Consider the following 25210-nt stretch of genomic DNA (forward strand, 5'->3'; position numbering starts at 1 on the left):
TCGCTTTCTCTCTGAGGAATAAGACCTGCCTGCATCACAGACTCACTTCAAAGTCTCTGGAGTTCAATTAAATGTGGATTTGTGGCTTGGAAAGGCTGGCTGGGGCTGCATCCGCCAGCCCCCAATCTTCCTGAACAGTCACAGTCAGCCTGTAGCCAACCTTATCACAGAGATGGTGCAGCGCTTACAAGAGTAAACAAAACAGTTTTTTAGGCATACCACAATATTTGCAAGATGTTAAAACGACCTTTGCTGGTCGAGCAAGGATGTTCAGTTTGGATACTGAAAATGTTATCTAGAAAACTGTAAGTGACACAATGCTAGTTAAAAATAATGCTGGACCCATGAGGACAAAAAAATAACTCAAAAAAGCAAACACAGAGTAAATGCAGTTAATTATTTTTAAAAACCAGAAGGAAATAGATTGATGGCAAAGACCATTACAGGAGGTCAGTCATCACAACACGTTGGCACACTTCTTAATTTTATAGAAAGATAAATAGTCCAAATTACCAATTTGAATTAAACATATTTTATATCTCTAAAATATCTTTAAAAAAGGTAGACAGGCTATGTGTTTTGAATTATGGTCATATCATAGGATGGTTTCTATTATAAGTCAAATCTTTTAGTTTATAACCTTTTTTATGCATAAAAAGAATGAACCGGGCAAATGAGATGAGAAGTTTAGTCGTATCCCTAGCAATGTATTTCCAGTTGAGATGACTGAATTTTGATGACAAACAGGCAGAGAGAACTTATGAGTTTTCAATAGCTCACCAACTTCCTTTAGCATATTAGCACTCTAACATCTAATTCGCACCCCAATCCCCAAGTACAGCCGATGTTGCAAATCTGACTTGATGGTGGCGCTAGAAGAAAATTTAATGGGTCACCAAAGTGTTTACAATGTCAACTTTTCTGGAAATCCATACAGTAGTTGTTCAGATATTTCAGTCTGGACCAAATTGGTGCACCATCCGACCAACCTCGACCATCCCTAGAGCAATGCTGCTAGCATGGCTAAAAACCTGCTTCTTCCTACAATCTGATCAAAAATGCAACTCCTGTCTTCAGGTGTATGATGAGTGAATGCTTGAAGAGTAACCTCTAACCTCCAAAAGGGCGTGGTTGACTCATTTCATCCCCAGGAGCACACTCATAGACCTCACAACGGATGACAAGAAGATGCCCAGGGCTGAACTGATGAAGTTGCAGTCTCTGATTCCACAGATAGATGTGACAGTAGCGGAGGCAGCCAGATATCATATTTTTCCCCAGACCAATGAATCTCCTGGAACGCTGTAAATAGCACTCTATGTTCCCAGCATCATTGTCCCTATTGGCTGCGCCCTTTCTCTTGTAGATGAAAAAGCTGAGTGGGTGACAAGGAGCGTGATAAACTATCCGTGCTGTAATGCTCTAGCTGTTCTGACCACGTCTGGACAAATTACAGTGGTGTGGAGGTTATTGTCCAAGCTGGAGTTATGGGTGCACTGGCTTCCTCTGTGATAGATAGTAATGATGGAGCTGGATCAGTCAGGTTTAAAGAGATGGTAATGCTACACAGAAGCAGAAAAATAATTTAAGCCACCACAGTTATATTTAACAATACAGTTATATTTTATAATCTGAACAAAAAAGGCTTTTCTGTTTAAAATGTATAAAAATAAAAATGAAATGATGAGGGGTGCAAAGATTCCATTAAGGGAAACATCAAATGGATGAGGAGCTTATACGTCAACATGATTGGTTGAGTATAAAGCACAATTTTATTGATGTTTCATTTCAAGTGGAACAATATCCATGGATTCAGGTCTGGTGCGTCCGGAGATCAATTTCAAAGCGTCACGCGAGAGGACACAGCCTAACAGAAAACAAAGGAACTAGTCTTGATTGCAATGCTTTCTCTCTGTCTCTCCCTCTCTATCTCCCTCCTCTTTCAACCTGTTTGTGCACCAGGCTGCTGCTGCTCATTTCTGAAGCACTGTCATTTGTCTTTGTCAGATGCCCAAAAGACTGCGGAATGAAGAGGGACACATGAAGAGGGGCTGGGTAACTGTGGCTGCATGTGTGTAACCACACACACACACATACACACACACAAAAACTGTCACCACTGAATTTCACAGAGAGTCCTTGCCAGTGAACCCACTCCATCACCCTTTCCTTCCCAAAACGCAGTCCCTTTTTACCAACCACTGTCTCTTTAGTAACACGAGTAAAGTCTAGCAGAATAACATGGTGACATGGATGAAATCTAATTGAAACTGCACTAAATCAAGGGAAAGTTAGGGTGCGCAACAGACTATCAGCAGTGTTGTTCAAGATAGATGAGGCTCTCAACTGCCTCAGTTGTCGGGGCAGGTTGAGTGTGTGTGTTTTTGGGCTGATAAGCCCCTTGACTTGAAGACAGAAAACAATACCTATTACCAATAAAGTACAGATTTTTTTGTCAAAAAATATGAAAAAAGTGAACCAGTTAAGCCGTTTATGTAAAAATACATATTTAAAACTGTACATAAACCCCTGTGAGATAAGTTATATATGCATATTTCTCTCTTCAGTTTAAAGTGCTGTGCATCCTTGAAGGAAAATGAGGTGATTGAAGTTCAATTTGTTGCCTGTTATTAAGTATTTCCGCATGGCTGCCTCAGTTAAAGGATAATGGATGAGGGATTTATTATTACCTTTTGGTCAAATGAAGTGGTGTGGGAGATAAGGTGATGAAATTAATGAGCGGGAGGAAGAGTGGTGATCCATCAACATCAAAATGGAGACGAGGGACAAGCAGTATTGGGAGAACTTGATAGAATTCATAAAAAAAACCTGTGGACTTATCAGCATAGAGTTGCTTATTGCTTTCCATTCCCCAAACACTGTTTAGGTCCTCCTAAACCCCCACACTCATGCACAATGTCACAAAATGATTTTTACACATAAACAATGGACTGATGCTGCATATTTCTTCGGACTTCTAGAAAATAAATTCACAATTCTGATTCAAGAGTCACAAATGCAGAGTAAATCTATTGCAAATAGTTACATCAGAGCCGTGCTTTTTGCAACTCTTCCTCACTTGGTTGACCACCGGATCTACGATAACCGCAGTTTCAGTGGACCACGACACCAACAGTTCTTTTACTGCAGCAGCAAATGAGAAAGGAAGCACAGACAAACACAAGCTGACATTTAAGAACTTTCATCTCATCTGGTGCATCCACAAAAGTATGATAGTTCGTCACTCCTGTAATGCCACTGTCTACTTTCTTCTTGTTCACATCCCCCCCCCCCCAATCCAATCCAATCCAATCCTCTGTTCCACACTGGTAAACTAGGCCTTGTCACCAGCCATCAGTAAATGAGTTCATCAGACTAACGAGCCCCAACACACTAATAAGGGTCTGTTGGCTGCTTGTGCCTCTGGACCAATCAGGACCCTCATCACCGTTGACACAAAGCCTCCACGAGCCCTCTGGAGCCAATTAAGACAGATTTTCCTTTTGAAATTGAGTGATAGCCAGAAAAAAATGATGTGAAGGAGAAGGAAGAAGTGAAAGTATTATGGGTACTAGAAAGAGAGAGAAAGATGAATTGACACATTCTATGCATAACAATACCTTGAAAGAGGTATGCATTTAATAGAGAGACAGCACAGGTAGAATTTGTATGGGTGGAGGGTAGGGGTTGGGAGGCTTTGTTGGGGGTTAAATAGATTATTCATTCATGAGGAAAACAATGCTCCCTCACCGTAAAAACTTGAAATCATATGACCTTAAGACAGTGCAGCCACATGACTCTACTTTCACACTCCAGCGATTATCCTGTAACCTTTGTGGCACCGCAGGAGTAGGCTTTAACCAACTGGCCACGTCACCATCATTGTCTAGTCATGTGATCCATGACTGTTGAACTATGGGTGTAGTGCAGCTACACACATACAGTAGAAAAAGGTATAAAAGTGAAGTACTTGAAAGTTGAGTACTTGAAAGTTGACAAATCAACAGTCTGCTTACCAAACCCAAAGAAACTTAAGATCAATTTAACAAGTACAAAGCTGTTCATTATTAAGTAGAGAGAATATAGAGAACACAGTTATATACGAGTAAGAACTTAGACAATGCTTGTATTGGATGCATTATCAACAGGTTTCAAGTAGTCAAGACCATTTGTGTCCACCAATGATTGATAGACACAATTGTTCTGCCATCATGTAACTGATTCAAGATGTAATCACTGGTCACACATAAAGGTCCATTTGCCTCGAGGGAAGTAAAACAAACTACAAGGTCAAAAAAAATAAACACAACTAAGAAGCTGCGCTGGAGTGTGAGAGAATTAAAGAAAAATAAACAAGCCCAGCTTGCAGAGCGAATGTAAAGCTATGAAGCCTAAAGGCTCAAAGCATTCAGCCCCAAACGTCACCCGGTGAGAGTTTGCACTGCCTGAAGAAAGTCCCCTTTTGAAAGGATCTTGGGGGCCACTTAGTCTGAATTTAGCCTAATAAGGATTAAACCCTTTCTGGCCCTTTTCACTGTTTGCTAACAGGTTAGCCTTTTCTTCTTTCCTTTCCTTGGCTGCTTAGCCTTTTTGAAGTAGGAACAATAAAAAGGTCTTGTGTGGATTTAGGAAAAAGCTGCTGTGGTCTCAGGGTTAATTGGTAGAGAAGGGAAGACTTCAATGCGTTAACTCATTAAACATTCAGCCTTTGGGCATAAGCTATGAGGCCAAAGCCTAAGAGGGGCCCTGACATATAATAAGATAGCAAAGTGGTAAACACTAATTGTGGCTGTACATGGAATTCATAAGTTTTGACCTCAGTAAAAAAAAAAAAAAAAGTAAATGTGACTAGCCTTTTCAATCAAGAAGTGTTATTTTTTTGGCAAATGACTCAGAGAAAGCTTCAGGAAGGCTCCTCTCTCTGCCTTTAATAATATTCAAGATCAGCACTTCCTTTTCATCCCCATTACAGCTTAGATTTAGGCCACAAAGGGCAGAGTTGGTGACTCAAAGGTGACAGGGAACAAAAGATGGATAAGGCTTCATAAGTGAAGGGAAGAGGGGTGTGAAATGCATCAGACATCCACAAATTGGGTGGAGCAACACTTTGCTATCTTTACCTGCTATCTCTGCATTACTGTAATTCATATTAAAAGCTTAATTCATCATTGCTTCATCACTAGAATCCTATCTCAAAAAACGATTCTAGTTTGACTTTGGACTATGATAAATACATTTTATGGTATAGATTAAAACAGTGCACTTTGAATTAGATTAGTTTGTTACTCTTGAATTGGGCAACGATACTACAACAGAAAAAGCCATAAAAAACAAGATCAGCTTCGTATTACGAAATATTGCATATAAAATACAGACTTGTGACACCAGTAACTAGATACAAGACCTTCATCATATCGCTGGGCACCTGTTGTGATGAGAATGAAAGAGCTCACATGTGTTCCCTGATATGTCCAGCTCATCAGTAAACACTTGCACATCAAGAAAAGGACAAAACAACTTTATGCTTTTCACAGATATTCAGAAAATCAAGGAGACAGCCCAGAGCCACCACTGAAGCACCAAAGCTGTTAAAGACTCCATGCTATTGGCCCTCCATACCTCTATAAGCTGCCATGGCAAACATCAGACAGGTTAAGATCGCTGACCGGCTACTATCGCATTCTCCCCGCTTTCCTTCAATCTCCCATTTTGCCATTTAGTGATGGATAGGCTTTTTTGGGGTTGGTGCAAAGCTTCGCTGGAGTAAATTCTTTTCTAATCCGACTATTGTCACCAGCTTAAGTGGGTGTGGGGTGAAAAGTACATCCCGCTCAGGGAATTCGAGGTTTGTTGTCCGAAGGAGGGTTAAACGAAAGAAGAGGGAGAGAATAACACTTGGATAAAAGAAAGGCTATGGAGACTTTTGAGAATTTGACGGTGATTCAATCGCTGCTACAGGTTTATCAGTGAGAAGAAAACATTTTGAGTCACAACTTATAGAGTGAGCTGGTAAAGATATTTTATTCTCTGTATGCAGATAAATTATGATGTAATTAAAATACCAATGAAGAGCAACAATATTCGCTTAGATGCACTTACTGTAAATGTCTCTCTCCACACACTATCTGGTCTTAAAATCAGTAAAACAATTATGGCTAGACATTCTAGCATTTTATTATTTAATGTAACTTTTACTTGGACTAAGCATTGCACTTTACGATACAGGGTAGGTTTGATTGTGATTGCTGGTGTGAAACTAATTTTACTTGAGCAATTTTATTACATAATTTAAGATAATCTGTGTATTAGAATTGTTTTGGTATTTTTATTTGACAGTCCTTCCACTACAGTAAAGGCATAAAGCTCTGTTGTGCTGATGTCTGCTATAAATGAGTCTTGGATGAGTAAGTAATCTGGGATATGTCCCTATGGATGTGCCATTTCAACCAGACTGGATGGGTCATTAACCATAATGGCAATGGAGGCACCAAAATTCAGCAATGTAGCATTCTGCTCTGAGATGTCTTTACACAGAGTACACATCAACGCTATCAGCTTACCTTATGACAACGAATGCAGCTGGTTAGAATTACTCTTGATTTCTTTTATGAATTAACAGCTATAATGAATATTATGTCCCAGGTGAGTCATTCTATGATTAGAAATCCAGATGAAGGGAAGATCAACATTAATATTCAATGACATATGGATCTAGTTTTATCATCTCAAATGCAGCACAGACCTTTCTGACAAAACAAGAGCACATTTACAATTCAATTTCCCGATATGCTGGGTTACACATCGATCTTTCAATCGCCTGGTGTCTGTCTGACCTCAGCCGAATAACAGAGGCTTGTGTGAACAGCAGGTACACAGGTGCTGATTGTAATATCAGTAGCCTACCAGGCAGACTGGCATCCATAAACAGGCCTATTCATCAGGCTGGCGTGTTGCCTTTGACACGTGTGTCAGCGGCAGACGAAGGGAATAAATGATGGAGAGAGGGGATCAATCAAAGAAAGGGAGGGGAGGCACCTGCCCCCTGACTGGCCCAGTCAAGCCCAGAGATGGAACATGATGGAGGGGCTAGGCTCAGGTGCAAAGAGGGGGTGGACGCTCCTTGTCTGGAGGTGCTTGGTTAAGTGTGAGCCAGGTCTCGGCCACAGTGGTCTGTACTTGTGTTAAGGTCTAAAGTCAGGTCACAAACATGTGGCTAGAGGGAAGTCAAACATGTTTATTTGTGAGAAAAAGAAGGTGTAGTTGTGGTTTTGTGTGTGTGTGTGTGTGTGTGTGTGTGTGTGTGTGTGTGTGTGTGTGTGTGTGTGTGTGTGTGTGTGTGTGTGTGTGTGTGTGTGTGTGTGTGTGTGTGTGTGTGTGTGTGTGTGTGTGTGTGTGTGCCTGCGAGAGTGAAGAGCAATTGGAGGGGAGACATTAGTCATCATTAGGTGGCGAGATGACACTGTATTTAATGGTTCTTTACGTGATTGCGAATGTGGCGATTGTCTTTCCCTGATCTGTCCTACCTGGTTACCACTCGCTGCAGAGATTCATCAGCTGGCTTTGCGGGAGTCTCAGTGGTTTACCCTCAAGGTTAAAGTAATATTTAAAAATCTCTGAATTTGAATTGTCTCAAGAATAGATAGAGAGATGTTAAAGCAAGAATTTACAGCTTTGAACTAAATGCTAGAGTTAGCATGCTAAGAAGCAAGCCTACTGTTTATCTCCTTAACCATCTTTAATCTGGCATGTTAGCACACTACAGTAAAATTTTCTCATAGAACTAAACCCAAATTACAGCTGCGGTTGATGGGAATGTCATTTGTTTTGAAGGTATTTGGTCGTATTAGACTAATTAAACATTTTACCTGGTAATCAAAGTCATTATAATTCATCCTGTGGGGACTATGAATATATCAACTTTCACAGCAATCTATCAAAGAGTTGTCAAGACATTTTACTCATTAAGGTTCATCATCTGGGAATCATGAGTGTCTGTAAAAAAAAAAAAAAAAAAAACATTACAGCAATCCATCGAATAGATTTTGAGATATTTCAGTCTGGACCAAAGTGGTGACCGACCAATCAACCAACTGACAGACTGACATTGCCATCCCTTGTTTTTTTTAGCCACCCATGCCATTAGGATGGCTGAAAATAAAAGAGAACTGTCCTGACTTATGCCCATATAGGGTCAATGATCTCATAGCTTGACAGCTGGCCAAAATCAAGAGGAAGCCCGACAAATATGAGTACATCAAATATGGGTTATAAGCAAAAGGAGGAACCACTATCTAAGGGTAAATCTCAATCTTTGAATGTCATCATTAATACGTCTTCGTCCGTCACTCTTTAACACTCAACATCTGGCCATGGGACCACTGACCTCATGCCTACAGAATGAGTTCATGATCACTGATATAACCTCACTACTGAGTGAAATATGAGGGACTATATCACAACCGTTGATGTAGTTTGAGACTTAAAAGGAAGGGGAAACGGAGGTGGAGCACATATGCATTTCGTGTGAGGGATACAGAGAGATAAAGGACAGTAGTAAAGGTAACAAGACTTTACTGGTCTACTGGGGAACAGAAAAACACTTCAGGAAGCATTAAACCTTTGTTTGGCCTTATCTTCTCTAATTGGCTTAAATCATTCCTAATTGTCTGCACATGTCTTTATGTTGAGCAGTTCCCAAAGCCTGGTCAGTGACTTCACATAACCACTGAGGCAAAACGAGGGAGCAGTATGATAATAATTTGGTTTCCTGATGACTGGATGAGCCAAAGTGGACCGCAAGGACATGATGTTTGGGATTAAACTGATTCTGGATGTTGGAGATTCAAAGATGGGAAAATCCAAGAGGAAAACATGATGGCTGTGATAATAACAAGTCTGTCTATGGTAAGGAAACATTTCATAGAGGGGAAAATCCACGAGGCAAACATGATGGCTGTGATAATAACAAGTCCGTCTATGGTAAGGAAACATTTCATGTCTTCAAGGTGATATAATTACTGTACCTGGAAAGCAGAGATGGCCAGACAGTGAACGAGTGAAGCAAAGAAGGGAAAGAAAGAGAAAGAAGGTCATCCCAACCCATCACTCTGCTAGTTGTTGTCGTGGTGTGGCTGAGCGATTTATTGACCATCTCAGAATGCACTCTGTCATGCGCTCTGGTGGGATGGCATGAAGGAGAAACGGAGGGAGGGATGGAAGGAGGCCAATATGAATGAGTGAGAGTGAGGAGATCCGTTTCCTTAGGCTCATTGATAATGACATACCTGCTCAGGCTGTCTGTTAGCCCTATAGCACAAACTACTTAGGCTCTAACTGGAAAATCAATAGGCTCCTCTCTCAGAGACCTCTTGCTGCCATGGCTCTTTGTGATTGGCAGCTGCAGCCGAAGGTCGTCCCTGGCGACCATGAGAGTTTGCCGGAGCAAGCAGGGAGGGGGAGAGTGGTTTGTGGTCCCAGCAGTTTGACACTTTGGGGAGAGCTTAACGATATGGGACTGGTGGCTACATAACACTGGGGTGATTTTTCTTGACTGAGTGACCATCCATTCAGCCACTCTAGCTAACCCCAGGTTGCCGTCGACACCCCACTAATTAGAGTTACCAATGTCTTCTCAATGGGGATTTTAACATTGTATAGTCCCCGGATGGACACTGACCTTTAGGAAAAACTTACTAGTTAATTTAAAAAAAGAAAAAACTTTTCGGAAACACGTTGTGGATGTCAACAGGATGTCAACAAAGTTCAGAAATAGCAGCAGATATGAGGCAAAAACATCATGCCATTTAAATTGAGGTGCATTGATTTCTGATGTTATATATTTACAGAGGCTTTCAACAGTAAAAGTGATATAATAAGTGTAACTTGTACTGTCATTATAATCATTCAACTATACTTTGTTTTTCAAATAGTAATTAGGGGGATGATGCTTGCAACGCAATCCAGATTCAGGTCAGCAAGATTTAATCAGACCAAGTAAAATTTACATCTTTTGGCTTCAAAAGATCATGGCAGAAAAACTTTGAGAATGGCCACTAAATACTAACAATATAAAGTGTCTGCTATGTATTGATGTGGATAGTGCACTGTTTTTGTAGTTTCTATACAAGCAATTGGGATAGCAAATTATATACAAAGTTCTTAGGCAACCTGAATCTGCAACTTCAGCAGGTTATGACAATTTAAATTTAAAAAGTTTCATTAAGAGCAAGCACAAATGTTTCACTGAATACTTATTTTCTGATTTCTGATTTCATTGTTCAAACTGTTGCTGAAACTGTTGCACCTCCCTCTACATTTCTATGACTTTTTTGTTCTCTAGTTAGCTTTTTCTTTTTTAGTGTTTGGTTGTTTGCAAGACCACAGTGTCCATTCAAACCACAATCAGAGTTATGTGCTTGCAACATTTTTAAGTTAACATTTGCCATTTTGCAAGTGTGAACATACTGCATACTCAAAACAACAGCTAGAATTAGTCAGCAGTTTGCTATCAGGACAGAGGACATTTGGATTGCAATACAGATCTAAGGGAGGGTTGAAAATATCCTCCAATCAGGTTTTTGCTGATATTTCCTTTAACCAATCGGCTAGAAGTAGAGCATTTTCACTTCCTCATTCATGCAATATTAGTAGTCTGCAGGAGTGGCTCAGCAACAATAACTCCACATGCAATATTGATGGCTTGTGTCTAAACACAGAGAGGGTGCTGCTTAAGTATACACACACACAGGCAAACGCACTCGCACATCTGCTCCGTGACTTCATCAGTTCTGCTATCTGCCAAGCAGATGCAGAGGCCTGCCAGGCAATTAGTTGCCTGCGATGATTTTCTTTGAGCCCTCTGTGGAGGGAGCAGCTGGGTCCTTCCGGGTTTGGAAGACAGCGACAAAATGTGTGAACAAGAGTATCAAAAATTACTATCTCTGTACACATGTGAGGATGTCGGTCGGTGGATGTCTTATCACTCACTTGGAAGTACAAAGCACACTAACTGGTGCAGACAACTGTTGCACAATCTGTTGCAAAACAAACCAGTGTTTCCTGTTGTTTTCTACAAATATCTCCACTTTTATGGCTTTCCAGGAAATTGTGACATTTAAAGAATGAATAATATTAACTTGACATTTTAGTACATATCATTCTTAGGTAAACATGTTTAAAATATGTTTCATAGACAAATTAGAGGTTGCTCTTCAAATTGTTAACTGTTATAAAAACAATGGTATGTACGCAGTAGCCAGTCGAAGAGAAGAAGAATAAAGCTGAGACAGTAAGAAAGAGAGACAGAGCAAGGACAGAAGAAGATAAAAAATGAGAGGCAGTGAGGTTACTCATCAGCTGGCAGAGATTTGCACATGCAGGCATGGAGACAGTTTTGTGCTCATGAGGGGGATCACTGTGGCGTCGTCACACAGGCTCAGATCAAAGAGCCCCTTGACAAGCCCCTGATCTTTTCTCCAGTCAATATAAAGCAGGGGGAAACTCTTTAGGAACCACAGATAATTCTAGATGTTTTCAGGAGATAAAGGGCACACAGGAGTAGCAAGAATAGACAAATGAATAGGAGACAATCACTTGGCCTTTGTCATTATGTTTATACATATCTTTAGTAAGGCGCTGGAAAGAGTGGGAAAAAAGAAATGGTAGATTCGGCAAAGCTAAAAGTATCAAATGCTCGGCTACCAAAGTTGTTCCCAGCTGTGCCAGAAGTGTGCTAACCCTATGTTTGTTTCCAGCTTAAGACTGTGATGCGCAGTGAGGCACATATGTACACAGAGAAAAGTACATACACACAAGGCTCATATTATGACGAATGACTGACCTTTCCAACCTTATCAACTGCCAAAATATAAGGTTTTCATGAATTCAACCCACTGTGTCCATTCCATTTTACATCCTAATAAAAATTAACACAATTACTTAGGAAAATGTGGTTTGATAAGTGGGCCAGAGCAGATTCATAAAGTCCTTATAAAACCTCGAGTTTGTGTCGCGATATATTTCATTAAGCTACAGTTAGCATGTCCTTCATAATATTTGGACACTTGCTCCCCAAGTAGTGTCGATTAATCTCTCTGGAGCCGTGTGCTTGATAATAAACAGTCATCCAGAAATCAAACACCCAGACATTTTTTTCATGTGTTTCTTTTTTTCTAAATTCTAAAGCCACATTAGGAAAACTATCGCTCCACTTGAATACGATGCTGAGGGAGGGAATCTCAGTTTAGCATTTCTTTGAAACCTCTCGATAAATGCAGCTACAGTTGACTTGTCACAGTTTCTGTGTATACTCTAGTAGTTCTAGGAAGAATATCCAAATGACTGTAGTGTGTTCCTTTAGCAGCTTAGTGCCAGTCTGTTCATTATCTGTATCAAAATCATATGCCATGATTGACATCAAATGACATCAAATTTCTCCGCTGAGACTGAAGTTGATTGAACTTGTTGTTGTTCTAACTGTACACACTATTCACCAATGAGTCATTCAATTAAAATACAAATATGAAGTTGTTTTTAGGACAACTAATTGCCTTTAACCTATAGACAAAACAGATACTCTGTCTGTGATCCAAAGTGAAGCAAAACTTGTGCTTATCAACTTTCCACTTATTGAATGCGGGATGTTTTTCATGAGCTCAAACATCCAAATATGTTCATCCTCTACAAATTTAATCATGAGTTATCTTACACTCCCTTAGGCCACATCACCACTTTTTGAAAAACCTCCATGATAAAGTCCAGAGGATGTGGCAACTATAAAGTTGGACTAATTAATCTTTGCCTTTTCTGACATTTTTGTGGTTTATTTTTGAAACTTTTGCATAGTTGGCTACTTCCTATCAGTAAAAGGTTACAGGAAATCACTGCCGAACCAGTTATCTGCTTTATGTTAAATTATTTATCTAAAGAGTGTCATCAAAGTTAATGTGTTCATGGATATTTTTACACATTCGCACAAAAATTCTTGATATTTTTGGGGATTTAGTAATGTAGGTGATATGCTGCTTTAAGGCAGGCTAAAGAGAAAATAAACCGACAATTTCCACTTTGCAGCTATACTACTTGTACAGTAGGCCTCATTGCCTCTGATTAACATTTCCGTGAAATATGACGTTCAAGATATTATAGCAGAGGTTGTGATCGTTAATTATTACTGTATTTAATTTTCTAAAAATAAAAATCGGGAATGATTGGACTATAAAGAGCAGTTGACTTATAGCAGGAGGTTTTGTCGACTATTCAAAATACAGAAACAATTAAAATTTAAACATGTGTGCGTCTTGAAATGAGGGAGACGTCAAAGTCGAACAAAATGTCTAATTAACTCCATGTATTTTACAGCAGACACATATAATGACCGCGACCTGGTTAACTGGAATAGCGGACGTGTGATAGTCTGCACAGGTACAGGCTGCTACAACACATAATACATAAATATTTCATACGGCTTTCACTTTGGGATTTTATTTTCCCACATATCTCAGTGTGTCTCAAACCCCAGCCGCTTCTCTGTATGGCTTATTCAGTCCTCTAACATGAAGTCTAACGAGGGCACCTCAATTACAACCTCGGAGAGACCCCTGGTTAAAATATTCATTATGGACAAGGTTCACTGCGATAAACCCACGGCAAAATTAACGCGCGCGCGTGTACGAGTGTGCGTGTACTTGTGTGTGTGAGGGAGAAAAGGGCGAAGCCGCGGACGCCTCGTCTCCTTTCACTTATTTGACTCAAATATCGACTGTGAAAATAAATACATTTACTAAACTTAGGTATCAGTGACGTAATCTTTTCGTTTATTTCAATTTATAGTTTAGGCCTTTAATTCAAGCTTCACTGAGTCTATACTGCAGGTGCACTCGACCTGTTTACCGTTTTAAATGCGCAATAACAAAATGCTAAATAATCCCCCACTGCATAAAAAAAAGTATAGTTTTTAAGAAATACAATTTCATAAGAATAATAACTTAACCATTGTAGGATTCACCAGAATAAAAAGTGTAACTGATCAATTAAAATAAATTAAAAACCAATACAAAAACTTAAAATTATTTACTTTTTCGCTTTGAATATTATTAAATAATTGCCTCCGTTAATCGTGCCTCATTTTTTTTACTAAAAGTGTGAAATCACATTTGAATGTTTAAAGTTTTCAAAAGCATCAGCTCATTGGACTTTTTATGACAAAAAATGGGACATGCTGTGTAAGCCAGTAGATAAAATTAAATAGTAAGTGTCAATGAGAAGAAAAACTCTGTAATTACAGAGCCTTTCGGGTACAAGTAAAACACGAAGAAACACATTCTATTAAAAACGGAGAGAAACAGAGACTGAGACTTATCTGCAGAACAAGCAGTAAAGCTGTCACTCACACACTGCCTACAATCTGAATCCTCAAAACTGGCCGGGCGAAATGCGAAAAGAGCAACACTTGTCTAGAAAAAAAGAGAAAAGGTTTTAACTGCTGGCTTAGAGCGTGTACACTGGCATTTACCCGTATAAACCCTAAAGGTTTGTGTTTCCCTGTGTCGACTTGGGAGCAGCGGACAGCTCCGTGCGCCCAGACGCTGGTGAGGCGGACTGGAGCTCTCCTGCAGGACTGGTCTGCGTTTGGCTGCTCTGATTGGCTGCCTGCACTGACAGCTCTGCACATGATTGCAGGGAGAGAAGCCCGACCCCTTTCACTCTTGCTAAAGGAACCATTCATAAACTACACAAGTCCAGCTCACAGCTGAGTGTGGACGAAAAGTGAGCTGGGGGCACAGAGGAGAGAATAGAACAACGAAGAGATGAGTGGTCACAGACGGTGTTTTTAGCCTTTAGCGTCTGCAGCCCAGGACCCACAACCTGAATATGAATCTACCTAGCCTTGCTGGAAGTGCTCATGAGTTGGACTGATATTTAGCAGGCTATTACGTTGCATCCCTATCCGTTTCCTCCTCCTTACACTGACGTCCATCCGCTGCAAAAGCAGAAAAGAAAAAAGAAAAAAAAAACTTTGATTACACATTTTTCCTGCACGGGGAAGCATTTGCCTCTGGCGTTACCGGTAAGCATTGGATCCGTCAACTTATTGCGACTCCCCGGTGTACAACCCGGACCTCTGCCCAAACATGATTGCGACGCAGGCAAAGCTGGTTTACCAGCTAAACAAATATTACAACGAGAGATGCCAAGCTCGCAAAGCGGCCATTGCAAAGACTATAAGGGAGGTTTGTAAAGTGGTGTCGGATGTCCTGAAGGAGGTGGAAGTGCAGGAGCCTCGTTTTATCAGCTCCCTCAGTGAGATAGATGCGCGCTATGAGGGGATGGAGGTCATCTCCCCCAATGAGTTTGAGGTGGTGCTCTACCTCAACCAAATGGGGGTGTTCAACTTTGTGGACGACGGCTCCTTGCCCGGCTGTGCGGTGCTGAAGCTGAGTGATGGCCGTAAAAGGAGCATGTCGCTGTGGGTCGAGTTCATCACAGCGTCGGGCTACCTATCAGCAAGAAAGATCCGTTCCAGGTTTCAGACTCTGGTGGCACAAGCCGTGGATAAATGCAGCTACCGCGACGTGGTTAAGATGGTAGCGGACACCAGTGAGGTCAAACTACGGATCAGGGAGAGGTATGTGGTGCAGATCACCCCCGCGTTCAAGTGCACTGGGATTTGGCCCAGAAGTGCAGCTCAGTGGCCCATGCCTCACATCCCCTGGCCCGGTCCTAACCGAGTAGCAGAAGTCAAAGCCGAGGGTTTTAACCTCCTCTCCAAAGAGTGCTACTCGTTAACGGGGAAGCAAAGCTCTGCAGAGAGCGATGCCTGGGTCCTGCAGTTCAGCGAGGCCGAGAATAGGCTGCTAATGGCCGGCTGCAGGAAGAAGTGTCTGTCCGTGCTCAAGACTCTGAGGGACCGTCACCTGGAGCTACCGGGACAGCCACTCCACAACTACCACATGAAGACCCTGCTGCTGTACGAGTGTGAGAAACACCCAAGAGAGACCGACTGGGACGAGTCTTGCCTCGGAGACCGACTGAATGGCATCCTGCTGCAGCTCATATCCTGTCTGCAGTGCCGCAGATGTCCCCACTACTTCTTGCCAAACTTGGACTTGTTTCAGGGAAAGCCTCACTCAGCCCTGGAGGCTGCTGCTAAGCAGACGTGGAGACTAGCGAGGGAAATCCTCACCAATGCTAAAAGTTTGGACAAATTATGAAGAGATTGTTGAGATTGAGTCGAGAGACATTTTGGGATAAAACTTCAGAGAAGGACAAAGATGGTTCTCCAACTGATTCTCCAAGCAATGTGAAAAAAAAATCAGTAACAAAACAATGCAGCGAGAAAACCACACAAACCTTGTTTTTCTTTTTAATGGAGCAATTGGGCCACTGCCAGAGGGAAAGTGAAGGTACATTTTCAGATAATGTAATAACTTTTAGTTGTCTCCTTTAAATGTTTTCACAAAGTGAAGAAACTTTTATTTAAATATATGCACAAAATCGTTAAGTGAAAGAATAAAATGTAGCGTGCCAAGTTCAATTTTTTTCATTATGTGACTTAAAAAGAAATGTTAATAAAATGTTGCAAATTAAATTACAACTAGGCCTCGTGTCTTGACGTGTTTTGACAGCTGAGATGACGCAAACGATGCAAATCTGTTGCATTACATTGTGTTATTGTCTGATGAAGAGAAACGTTAAATTATTCACTTTCATGAGAGATAATTTAACCTCTGCCCTACGTTGGAAAAAGAAAAGAGCAAAAAGACGCTTTTGCTAAATTTAAAGAGGGAATGTGTACAGAGTACTTTAGCCCATAAGTTATTTTTACTGTGCGTCACTGGCTCAACGGGATTTTCGAATGAATGTAAATCAACCAACGCAAGTTAATATATAGGCCTGGGAGCATCACTGCTCTGTTTAAACAGCAGCAAAAGCAGAGGGCCTAAAGCTAAACTCAAGCCTCCTTCTGATTAATGCAGTTCACTTTAGATAATGCAGTGCTGCCTGTAGCCTACTGTATGACACCTCAACTGTCAAGTTTATTTTAATGGATTCTGATAAAAGAATACATAAAATCGTATAATGTGCGATGTTATAACAATTCACCCCTTTATAAACACACCTTTATTTAAATAAATACAATAACTTCATGCAGTGTTAAACTGCTCTAACACAACCACCTGTAGGTCAGCAGTCTTCTTTAGTTAACACAGTTTCTCTATCCAGATTTTACAGTTGTTGTTTTTTTTAATCACAGCACAATACTTCTCTTTATTTTCATTTTTTTATATTATGAGGAACAAATATGTTGCAGACCTAAAAAATAATGATTATTACTTGTAGGAAGCCTTCATCAATGTGTCGTTAGGTTTCCCCCCGAAGATAACTTGATAAATTAATTATTACAAAAACATATAATTGTTTATTACCACTTAACAAATATTAAACATTTTCATGATTTTTAATTTATTCAAAAATATATTTAAGAACAAGTAAACAACTATTTTATATTGTTTATATTTTACAGCATGCGATGAATGACATTTCTATAATAATATTTAATGACAGGCTGACAAGACAGTAATTTCTTCCTGGCTTTACAATTATCAGATCTTAATACAAACTTGGGAACACAGCAATAGTCCCATATATGCTCATTCGAAATAACACATTTATAGATAGTGAGATATTAAACATATCTGAAAGAATTCCCTTCAAATTCAAAGCCTGCTTGTAACATTTCACCAGCACTACAGGAAATTTAAGCACGGCTTCTGTAAGTGACTATTTGAGACGGGATCAATGGAGCTCGAGTCTCTTACCTTTGGATCGATGGCCTTGAAGCCTTGGTCGTCCTCATCCACCTCGAAGTAGAGCTCGGAGGCGGTGATGGACAGCGTGCCTTTCACCACCACGGCCGGAGCCACCAGCTGCGCACTGGTGCTCAAGTTTACCGGGCCTGGAGGACAGACAGATGCCGGGGCAGAAAACAAGCAGGGTCAGCATTTTTAAAAAGTCACCGGTGGTAAAGGTAAACACAGAAAACGGAACGATGGATTAGCTCTGACTTGATGGCTGTTTGCCTGTAAAGATAACTTTTAGTTCTGGGCCTTTAATGGTGGACGCACACAGGCTAATTAATAAGGACAATTGATGAGTGAGAGGATAAACACCTAAAAGACAGTAATAATTAATGATAACTATAAATGTACTTGAGATTGTTTCTCCTAAAAAAAATATCTTGATGTAAAACTATTTTGCATTTGAGTTTCAACATTATTAAAGGCTAAAGGCTATGGCTAGTTCAAACAGTGCATGTTTTCCTCCTTCGTGATCTGCAAAATAAATCAAAATGAAGACGTGCAACAGTCCAAGCCGGTTCCATAGGCTCCGTGAGTGCAGTCCCAAACATATAATACTGCAGGCCCAAATAATACTCGCACTAAAATAAAGTATTTAAAGTGAACAACTCTGATGCGTAATTGTCAAAAAGTAGAATCGACTGTCCGTCAGAATCCATTGATTGCAGGCTGCTGGGTGAAGCTCGGTTTAATCCCTCATCAATCTTAATTTATGCCAGTATGACAATGAGAGCCCGACTCAAGGGAGCTGTGGGTGGAAGCTCTGCCCGGCTCTGCACATATATGAGCCATTGTATTTGCAGATGTGCGCTGCGGAGAAAGGGAGGCTCGGAGCCCGGCTTGATTTCCCTGAGCACCCCTCACACTCTTGCAAACGGATGGAATAAACAGATATATTCATCCCTCTGCCTCCCGTTGAACCCCGTGAGTACTGACATGTTATCCGTGGGTTGAAATAACATTTTTTGTTCCGTTCACTCAAAGACATTCAATTACACCTGGAGCAGACAGCTGCTCAAGGGGAGAAACTGAAACCTCGCTTGCAGTACACACACCACGTTATTAGACAGGATTCAATGTTTAATCCTATTGTCATCCAATTGCGTTATTTTAATAGCGCTCTGAGCCCAATTAAGGCATCTTAGTCTGCTGGGCGTGCTGTCAATGTACATAAAAACGCGGATTATACCGCAATCCGATTAGCAGACTATGATATTTAATTGAGATTATTTAAATAACACACATATCAAAAGCAACAAAAGATTGACGACGTTGCTGGGTTGCATGCAATTTAATAGAAGGGTATGTTGTAGTCGTTTAGGGAGGATGAAAGGCTCATGCAAAGAGTTGAAGGCTTTTATTTAGGCAATGCTGCTGTTCTTGAATCAGATAATGTCCCATTTTAGGGTAAGTGGTAACCTGGGATAAACTTGGCTACTGCTGGATATAAAATGTTTTGAGTGTTGCTACTCAGGCTTGTGTGTATGTTTGTGAAGCAGACCTCCAGTGGCAGAGACAGAAAACTGGAGATGCAGTGTTTTCACCAGCACTCTCCTGGGACAGTGGTGCCATAATGAAAAAGAGTTGTCCATAGATATAAGCTTGCTCTACTTGTACATGAGGAGTATGTAGTTTCAAGCATTTAATCCTATAGCAAACCTTAAAAAATGTGCTGTGATATAACACCAAAAGAGAAGTGTTGTATGGAAAACTCACGATGACCCACCATAGGAGATGTGGATAATTGTGCATGAGGCAGAATGTTATAACTCACTAGTCAATACACCTAAACAATAATAACATATAGAGAATTTTAGTGGATAAGAAAATGACAACAGCTTTATTTATTTTCTTTTTTGGGGGGCTGTAAGACAAACTGACATAGCAGGATGAGACTAACTGAGATGCAGGTATGAGGGGGTAAAAAGGATGAGCCGTTACTTTACCTGTTAAATTCTCCAGGTCCTTCTCATCTAAAGATGATAGTGTATCGTCGTCTCCGTCAAGTAGTGTCTCACTTTCAGAGTTTTGATTTCCCAGAGCCTGACTCCTGATGGACTGTTTGCCTTTGAGAATATCCTCTTCGGACGCTGAAGGGAAAATAAGGGCTTTTTATTTTATATTTAATACATTACAGCCATAAAGTGTTATAATATGAAGTTGAATTAATATCATACTATATTGTAGGTTAACACAGCAAACTTGTTTGAGTTTATTTCAGTGCATAGTTTCAATGTTCACATGTTGAGGAAGAATTTTTAGAAAGTGAAAACAAGAATTCAGCTGAGTTCCTTCTCCGAAGGAAACAGGACAAACAAATGGTTAATATCATTCCACCTCACAGACTGACTAATATAGTAGTTGCTGTAAAATGAACCATCAGCTTTTTTACCCCTACTGCCTTAGTTTAGACTGCAGGAGTGGTGTTCAATAAATAAAAAGGACCTCCAATCAGTGATTATCATAACAGACTCACATGAAATCAAAATGATCTAAACCATAATTATATTTTCTGAACAGCATTACTCTTCATAAAATGCACTGATTTGAGACTACTTTGTAAAGTAATTTAGGTTATCATTATTTTAAATATTATCTTTATGGTATTTCATTTTTGTCAGCTTGAAAAGGTGGGTAAACAAAGGACACTCCACACACATGTAGTGGATTTAACTGCTAATAAAAACTATTTGCAAAGTTCATCAGCAGTACTGCTCAACCTTGATTCATCAGTTTGGAGCAGAGCTGAGTGACAGTGCATTTTCAGCTGCTTGCACGCAGGCAAACTATACACGGCAAACAAAACGAGACAGACAAAAGATTGACAAGATCCTCACCCTAAATTAATTTTGCCCTTAAACATACATCAAAACAAACATACAAAGATTATCCAAACACATTTAAGCAAAATGAGGGTCGCACACTGCCCTTTTTGATTTCAACTGAACATGACTTGAGGTTCCGAATGGATTATTTAAGAAAAATGGTAATCTGCAAACATTTACAGAGCCCTGCATTCCCCAGTGGTGCATGGTAAGGATCCACAGACACAAGTACACAGTACAGACTGGCTGGCAACTCTTCCCTCTTTGTAAACATAGCTGGGAATATAGTGAGAGCTCTCGTCGCTTCTGTGCATGTGAATGTTTTATAATCCAGCATTCTAGTAAAAGCAATGCTGCTTTTATCCAGAGAGTCACTGAACATATAACTAGTGGGATTTCTTCATCATCACCTGAGGGGAGATCAGTTGCACTTCCTAAAAATGCACAGCCGTGTTATGTGGCTATATACTTTGAAAGTGCTAGAAGAGCGGGGCTAAAAAATCTCTTGTCATGGAAAATATGCAGCTCACTGATATTTAGAATGGTCTTCCTGTAATTAAGCCTCCCTGGAGGATTCTTTAGTTAGCAGCACTGAAATTACTACCAGCTCCCCTAATACGTACCACATGCCATTGTATTCACACCAAGGAAGTGGACAGGGAACTTGTCAGACCAGCTTAAAAACAGAGATGTATTTTACCTTCTCTGCATTTCACATTAAACATGCTCAGCAATTCTCACACTAATGTACAAGTACTATTAACGTGCAGTATCTGGCCTTAGTTATACACAGTCTGATGCAAGTAAAACTCAAGATTCCCTGCTCCTTCTATTACCCCAGAACACAAGTTATTAATAGCTCCTCAGTTTATAACACTGAAGCAACAGCAACAAAACATAATGACCAGTCAGCGTATTGTTTGGTTCATTATATTAAAAGAGCAAGAAAAGTTCTTTTGACCAGAGTTATGTCGCCTATCACTCGGCAAACATTAAATATATGTGCACATAAGTGACAGGCAATGTGCCAACTTCTTGCTCTTTCTGTTCTTGAAGTAGATAGCTTATTTTTTCTTCTTTTAATTTGACAAGTTTGAGGATGTGGTGGTATCGTACATACTTTTTTTCAATGTGTGTGCTTGTGTGCGTGTGTGTGCGTGTGTGTGCGTGTGTGTGTGTGTGTGTGTGTGTGTGTGCTTGTGTGCTTGTGTGTGTGTGTGTGTGTTAGGGCGATTATGTCAAACATGAAAACTCATGAAATTAAGAAGAAACTTTAGGAACTCAAGACTTCAACAATTAACTTAAACTATTAAAGTATGTGTGAAACATCGAATTGACTAAAATTAACAAAAAATATTAATACAAGTAAGTTATAATAGTATAATATAAATAACAATGAGCAAAGAAAATATAAAAAATAAAAAATAGATTGAAAAAAACGATTCACTATCATTAACCTTAAAAACAGATTATCATTTCAATGAATGCATCATCAAAAAATATTATAATAATGAACAATCTACTACTGAGAGCTGGCGTGCCACATCTACCAGGGCACTTCAACCCCATCACTCATCACACGGGGAGCAGGAACGTGCATAAATCCCAACAGGTTACACTTTTTCCAAGACCCCATTTCCCGACTGAGAGGTTCAGCTACCTGCTTATACAACTCAAGGCATGCATGGTCACAGCAATTAAATTGTCAAAATTAACAAATTTGTTTTTAACAGGAGCGTAGCCAGGAGTGTGGTCATGAGGCGAGTATTGATTACCAGAACAGAGACATTAGTCTTCAGGTATTTACTCTGCCACCTCTGCTACACGGGCCCTGGACCAGACCAAATCAATCCCCAGAAAAGATGGTTCTTTCCAGCCATAAATACATAACAGCCTACTCAAACCTACTGGCAGCCACACACTCTCCTGTGGAAATCATCTTGGCGCACTATGAATGATAACAGTTGTCCATGTCCTTAACACAAAATGTACATTTTCTCGATGTTTTAAAAGGAAAAGTTGCATATTTCCCTCCTCTTGAAAAGGGAACAACTTTGTTACAATATATGACTAACTAAAAAATGCTAAATATTTTCCACTGCTTCTGACTTTGTGATCATATGTGGGATTTGAAAGGTGCAGCCACAAGTAGCTAGAAAATTATAGTAAATTCAGACTGATCTTATACTAAATATTTTCTTAGTGAGTGAGACTGCATTTTCTCCTCTGCATCTGATGAATATAATTACAGCCAGATATGACCTTTGTGCTCTGTTTGAAAACGCAGCCCTGCATCGGGTCGACTAAAACAAGACGAAAGGTTACATCAGAAAATGGATGCCGTCAGGCTTCAATGTCAAAGAGTTATTTTAATGATATATTCCCATACTTCAGCCAAGCAGTATACTCTCTTGAGGTAGCATACCCTTGCCACAACTGGCTGCTGGCTATTTTTACACAGACTTGACTTTGAAACCAAATGTTGTTTGCAGGAATTTGTCTTTTCCCCCAGTAATGAATACATGCAGCACATAAGCTGAAATCGTTTTGAATAAAATTGAATAGCAGACCAAATACCTGAATAACCAGCTCACTGAATGCCTTCAACATATTTTCGTCAGCTAAAAGATTTGACAGAGCATAAGTGATATGACTCTTTTCTGCCATGTACATGCTGAAGGAAAAATAAAGAGAAATTGAGATGGAAACAAAGTGAAATTCAGAGTCTGGCTGCAGGAGAACAGTAATCAGCTGGACTTAGTTCCTGGTCTCCAGCTGCCTCCACGCTGCAGCCATTACTGCAGACCAGAAGTCTCCCAGGATTCAGAGATCCCCAACACTTATTGCTTTTAGATCACGCTCTTATTGACTCCTATCACACCTGCTATTTGTCTATGATGTCACATCGAGGACATTTGTGGTCTGAAAATGGCCATTTTGACGAGCGAGTAATTGATAGAGCTGGTAAATTTAGGCCCGGCATAACGATGATTGCAAACCCTGGTGTGCACTGGATCTTTGCAGAAATGAGGGATTACATTCTCTCTAGAGGAGAAATGCGACTCCTACTGCTAATGCAAGGACATGTGTCATTTAGATATTGTGACCGTAAGAGACTGCTGGGAATGTGTAGCTGTTTTCAACCACAGTTTATTGAAAATCTGCACCGCACCTGTCTTTATGGAGAAGTGCATTGAAACAATGGAGAAAGGGTAGAATTGATTGGATCTATTGCAATACTAAAGGAAAATATCAATGTTGTAAGTTTAAATGACATCTCTGTATTCTGGGTCAATCAAGTATTTATGAAATTTTTCCAAACCGCATTTAATTTCCCCCTCATTATTAATCCAAATACAATGTGGACTTTTTCTTCTTCAGGAGTGTGTGTTACACTGTGATTTGTATTTCACCAGTATAATTAACCAGAGGGAACAATGCAATATATTAGTTTAACAATAGTAGACATTAAATCAATAAATCTCTTGCTGAGTTATACACCTCAAAATACATTTCATTTCAACTGCAAAAGCTATATATCTTTATAAAAAAAATAATTTTAAAATAACCGTACTAACCCCTCATTCAATTGCAAAACTCTAAATTCGGAAAAATAGAAGAAGGGCATGAATGTTACTTACCACTGATATCAGCCACTGTTACGCAGCGAGGAAAAAAGAATGAACAAAATTTCACATTTCATGTCACTCACAATCACTAAGTTCAAAACTGAATGTCTGAGTAAAGCATACTAACACTAATTATACGTCCAGCTTTGCATAATGGGAGGCAGGGTAGGAAATTACCTGTGTGAAATTCTAATGAGGGTGCTACTTTACTGTGTCTTGTGGTACAATAAATCTTTTATTGCAACGGGAGGACTAATTTTTATTGCCTTGTACCTGGTGCTACCACCAAGTGAGTGAAAAAGGCAGTGCAAAGAACAGGAGGGGGGACGTGGTGGATGTGACTGACCGTGTTCGGCCGCAGCTTTGAGCGTAGCCTCTGAGTGAGTGGATCCGAAGGGGTTCCTGATGAAGCGACGTCGCCGCCTTAAATCGTCCTCCCAGTAGTCCAGGCGCCAGAACTCCCTCGGTCGGCTGCAATGAGACAGGGGTAGCACATGTGTTAGCAATTACCAGCCAGCATGGTATAGCAGCCCAGCATTAGCACTCGGTCCGAGCAAGCATACATAAAGCCGGCATTGTGTTTGGTGTTTTTTTTAACCTTTAGAATCACTCTTTAAAAACATCCACTTATATGCATGTTTAGACCCTAAATCATTGAATCTATGCCATAGATAATGACAGTATCTGTATTCTATAAGCTGTTTCCTTTTTTTTTTTTTTTGCTTTCTTTTTTCTCACATCCTCTTTGGGAAGGTGAACTGAGCACAAAGTACATCACAGTGGAAAGAGAAAATGACAGCGTGATCATTTTCCACACACTTTTGTGGCACGTGCCTCCATTCTAGGCTCATTTCAAGCCCAGCAGGATACCTCTTGTCAGGACTCATGGCTAGCGGGA

At 40.1% G+C, this 25210-nt stretch overlaps 2 protein-coding genes across 4 annotated transcripts in view; one reads left to right on the forward strand and one right to left on the reverse strand.

Moving 5' to 3' along the window:
* Positions 1-25210, reverse strand: part of lrba (LPS-responsive vesicle trafficking, beach and anchor containing) — a 184977-nt gene that overhangs the window by 54887 nt on the left and 104880 nt on the right. For all 3 annotated transcript variants that reach the window (XM_062432960.1, XM_062432951.1, XM_062432944.1), the window contains exons 37-39: positions 24659-24783; positions 19805-19948; positions 17820-17956 (exon numbers count right to left, since the gene is read on the reverse strand). In XM_062432960.1, the coding sequence (XP_062288944.1) occupies positions 17820-17956; positions 19805-19948; positions 24659-24783 (406 nt within the window). The remainder of the gene's footprint in view (positions 1-17819; positions 17957-19804; positions 19949-24658; positions 24784-25210) is intronic.
* mab21l2 (mab-21-like 2) lies at positions 15132-16565 on the forward strand. The gene has a single exon (XM_062437263.1). The coding sequence runs from the start codon at positions 15132-15134 to the stop codon at positions 16209-16211; it is 1080 nt and encodes a 359-aa protein (XP_062293247.1). The 3' UTR covers positions 16212-16565.

This window comes from Scomber scombrus, chromosome 2 (genome assembly GCF_963691925.1).
Source record: "Scomber scombrus chromosome 2, fScoSco1.1, whole genome shotgun sequence".
In the NCBI taxonomy this organism is placed as follows: domain Eukaryota; kingdom Metazoa; phylum Chordata; class Actinopteri; order Scombriformes; family Scombridae; genus Scomber; species Scomber scombrus.

Coding starts and splice junctions, on each gene's coding strand:
- mab21l2 (XM_062437263.1), top strand. CDS start 15,132: ATGATTGCGACGCAGGCAAAGCTGGTTTACCAGCTAAACAAATATTAC.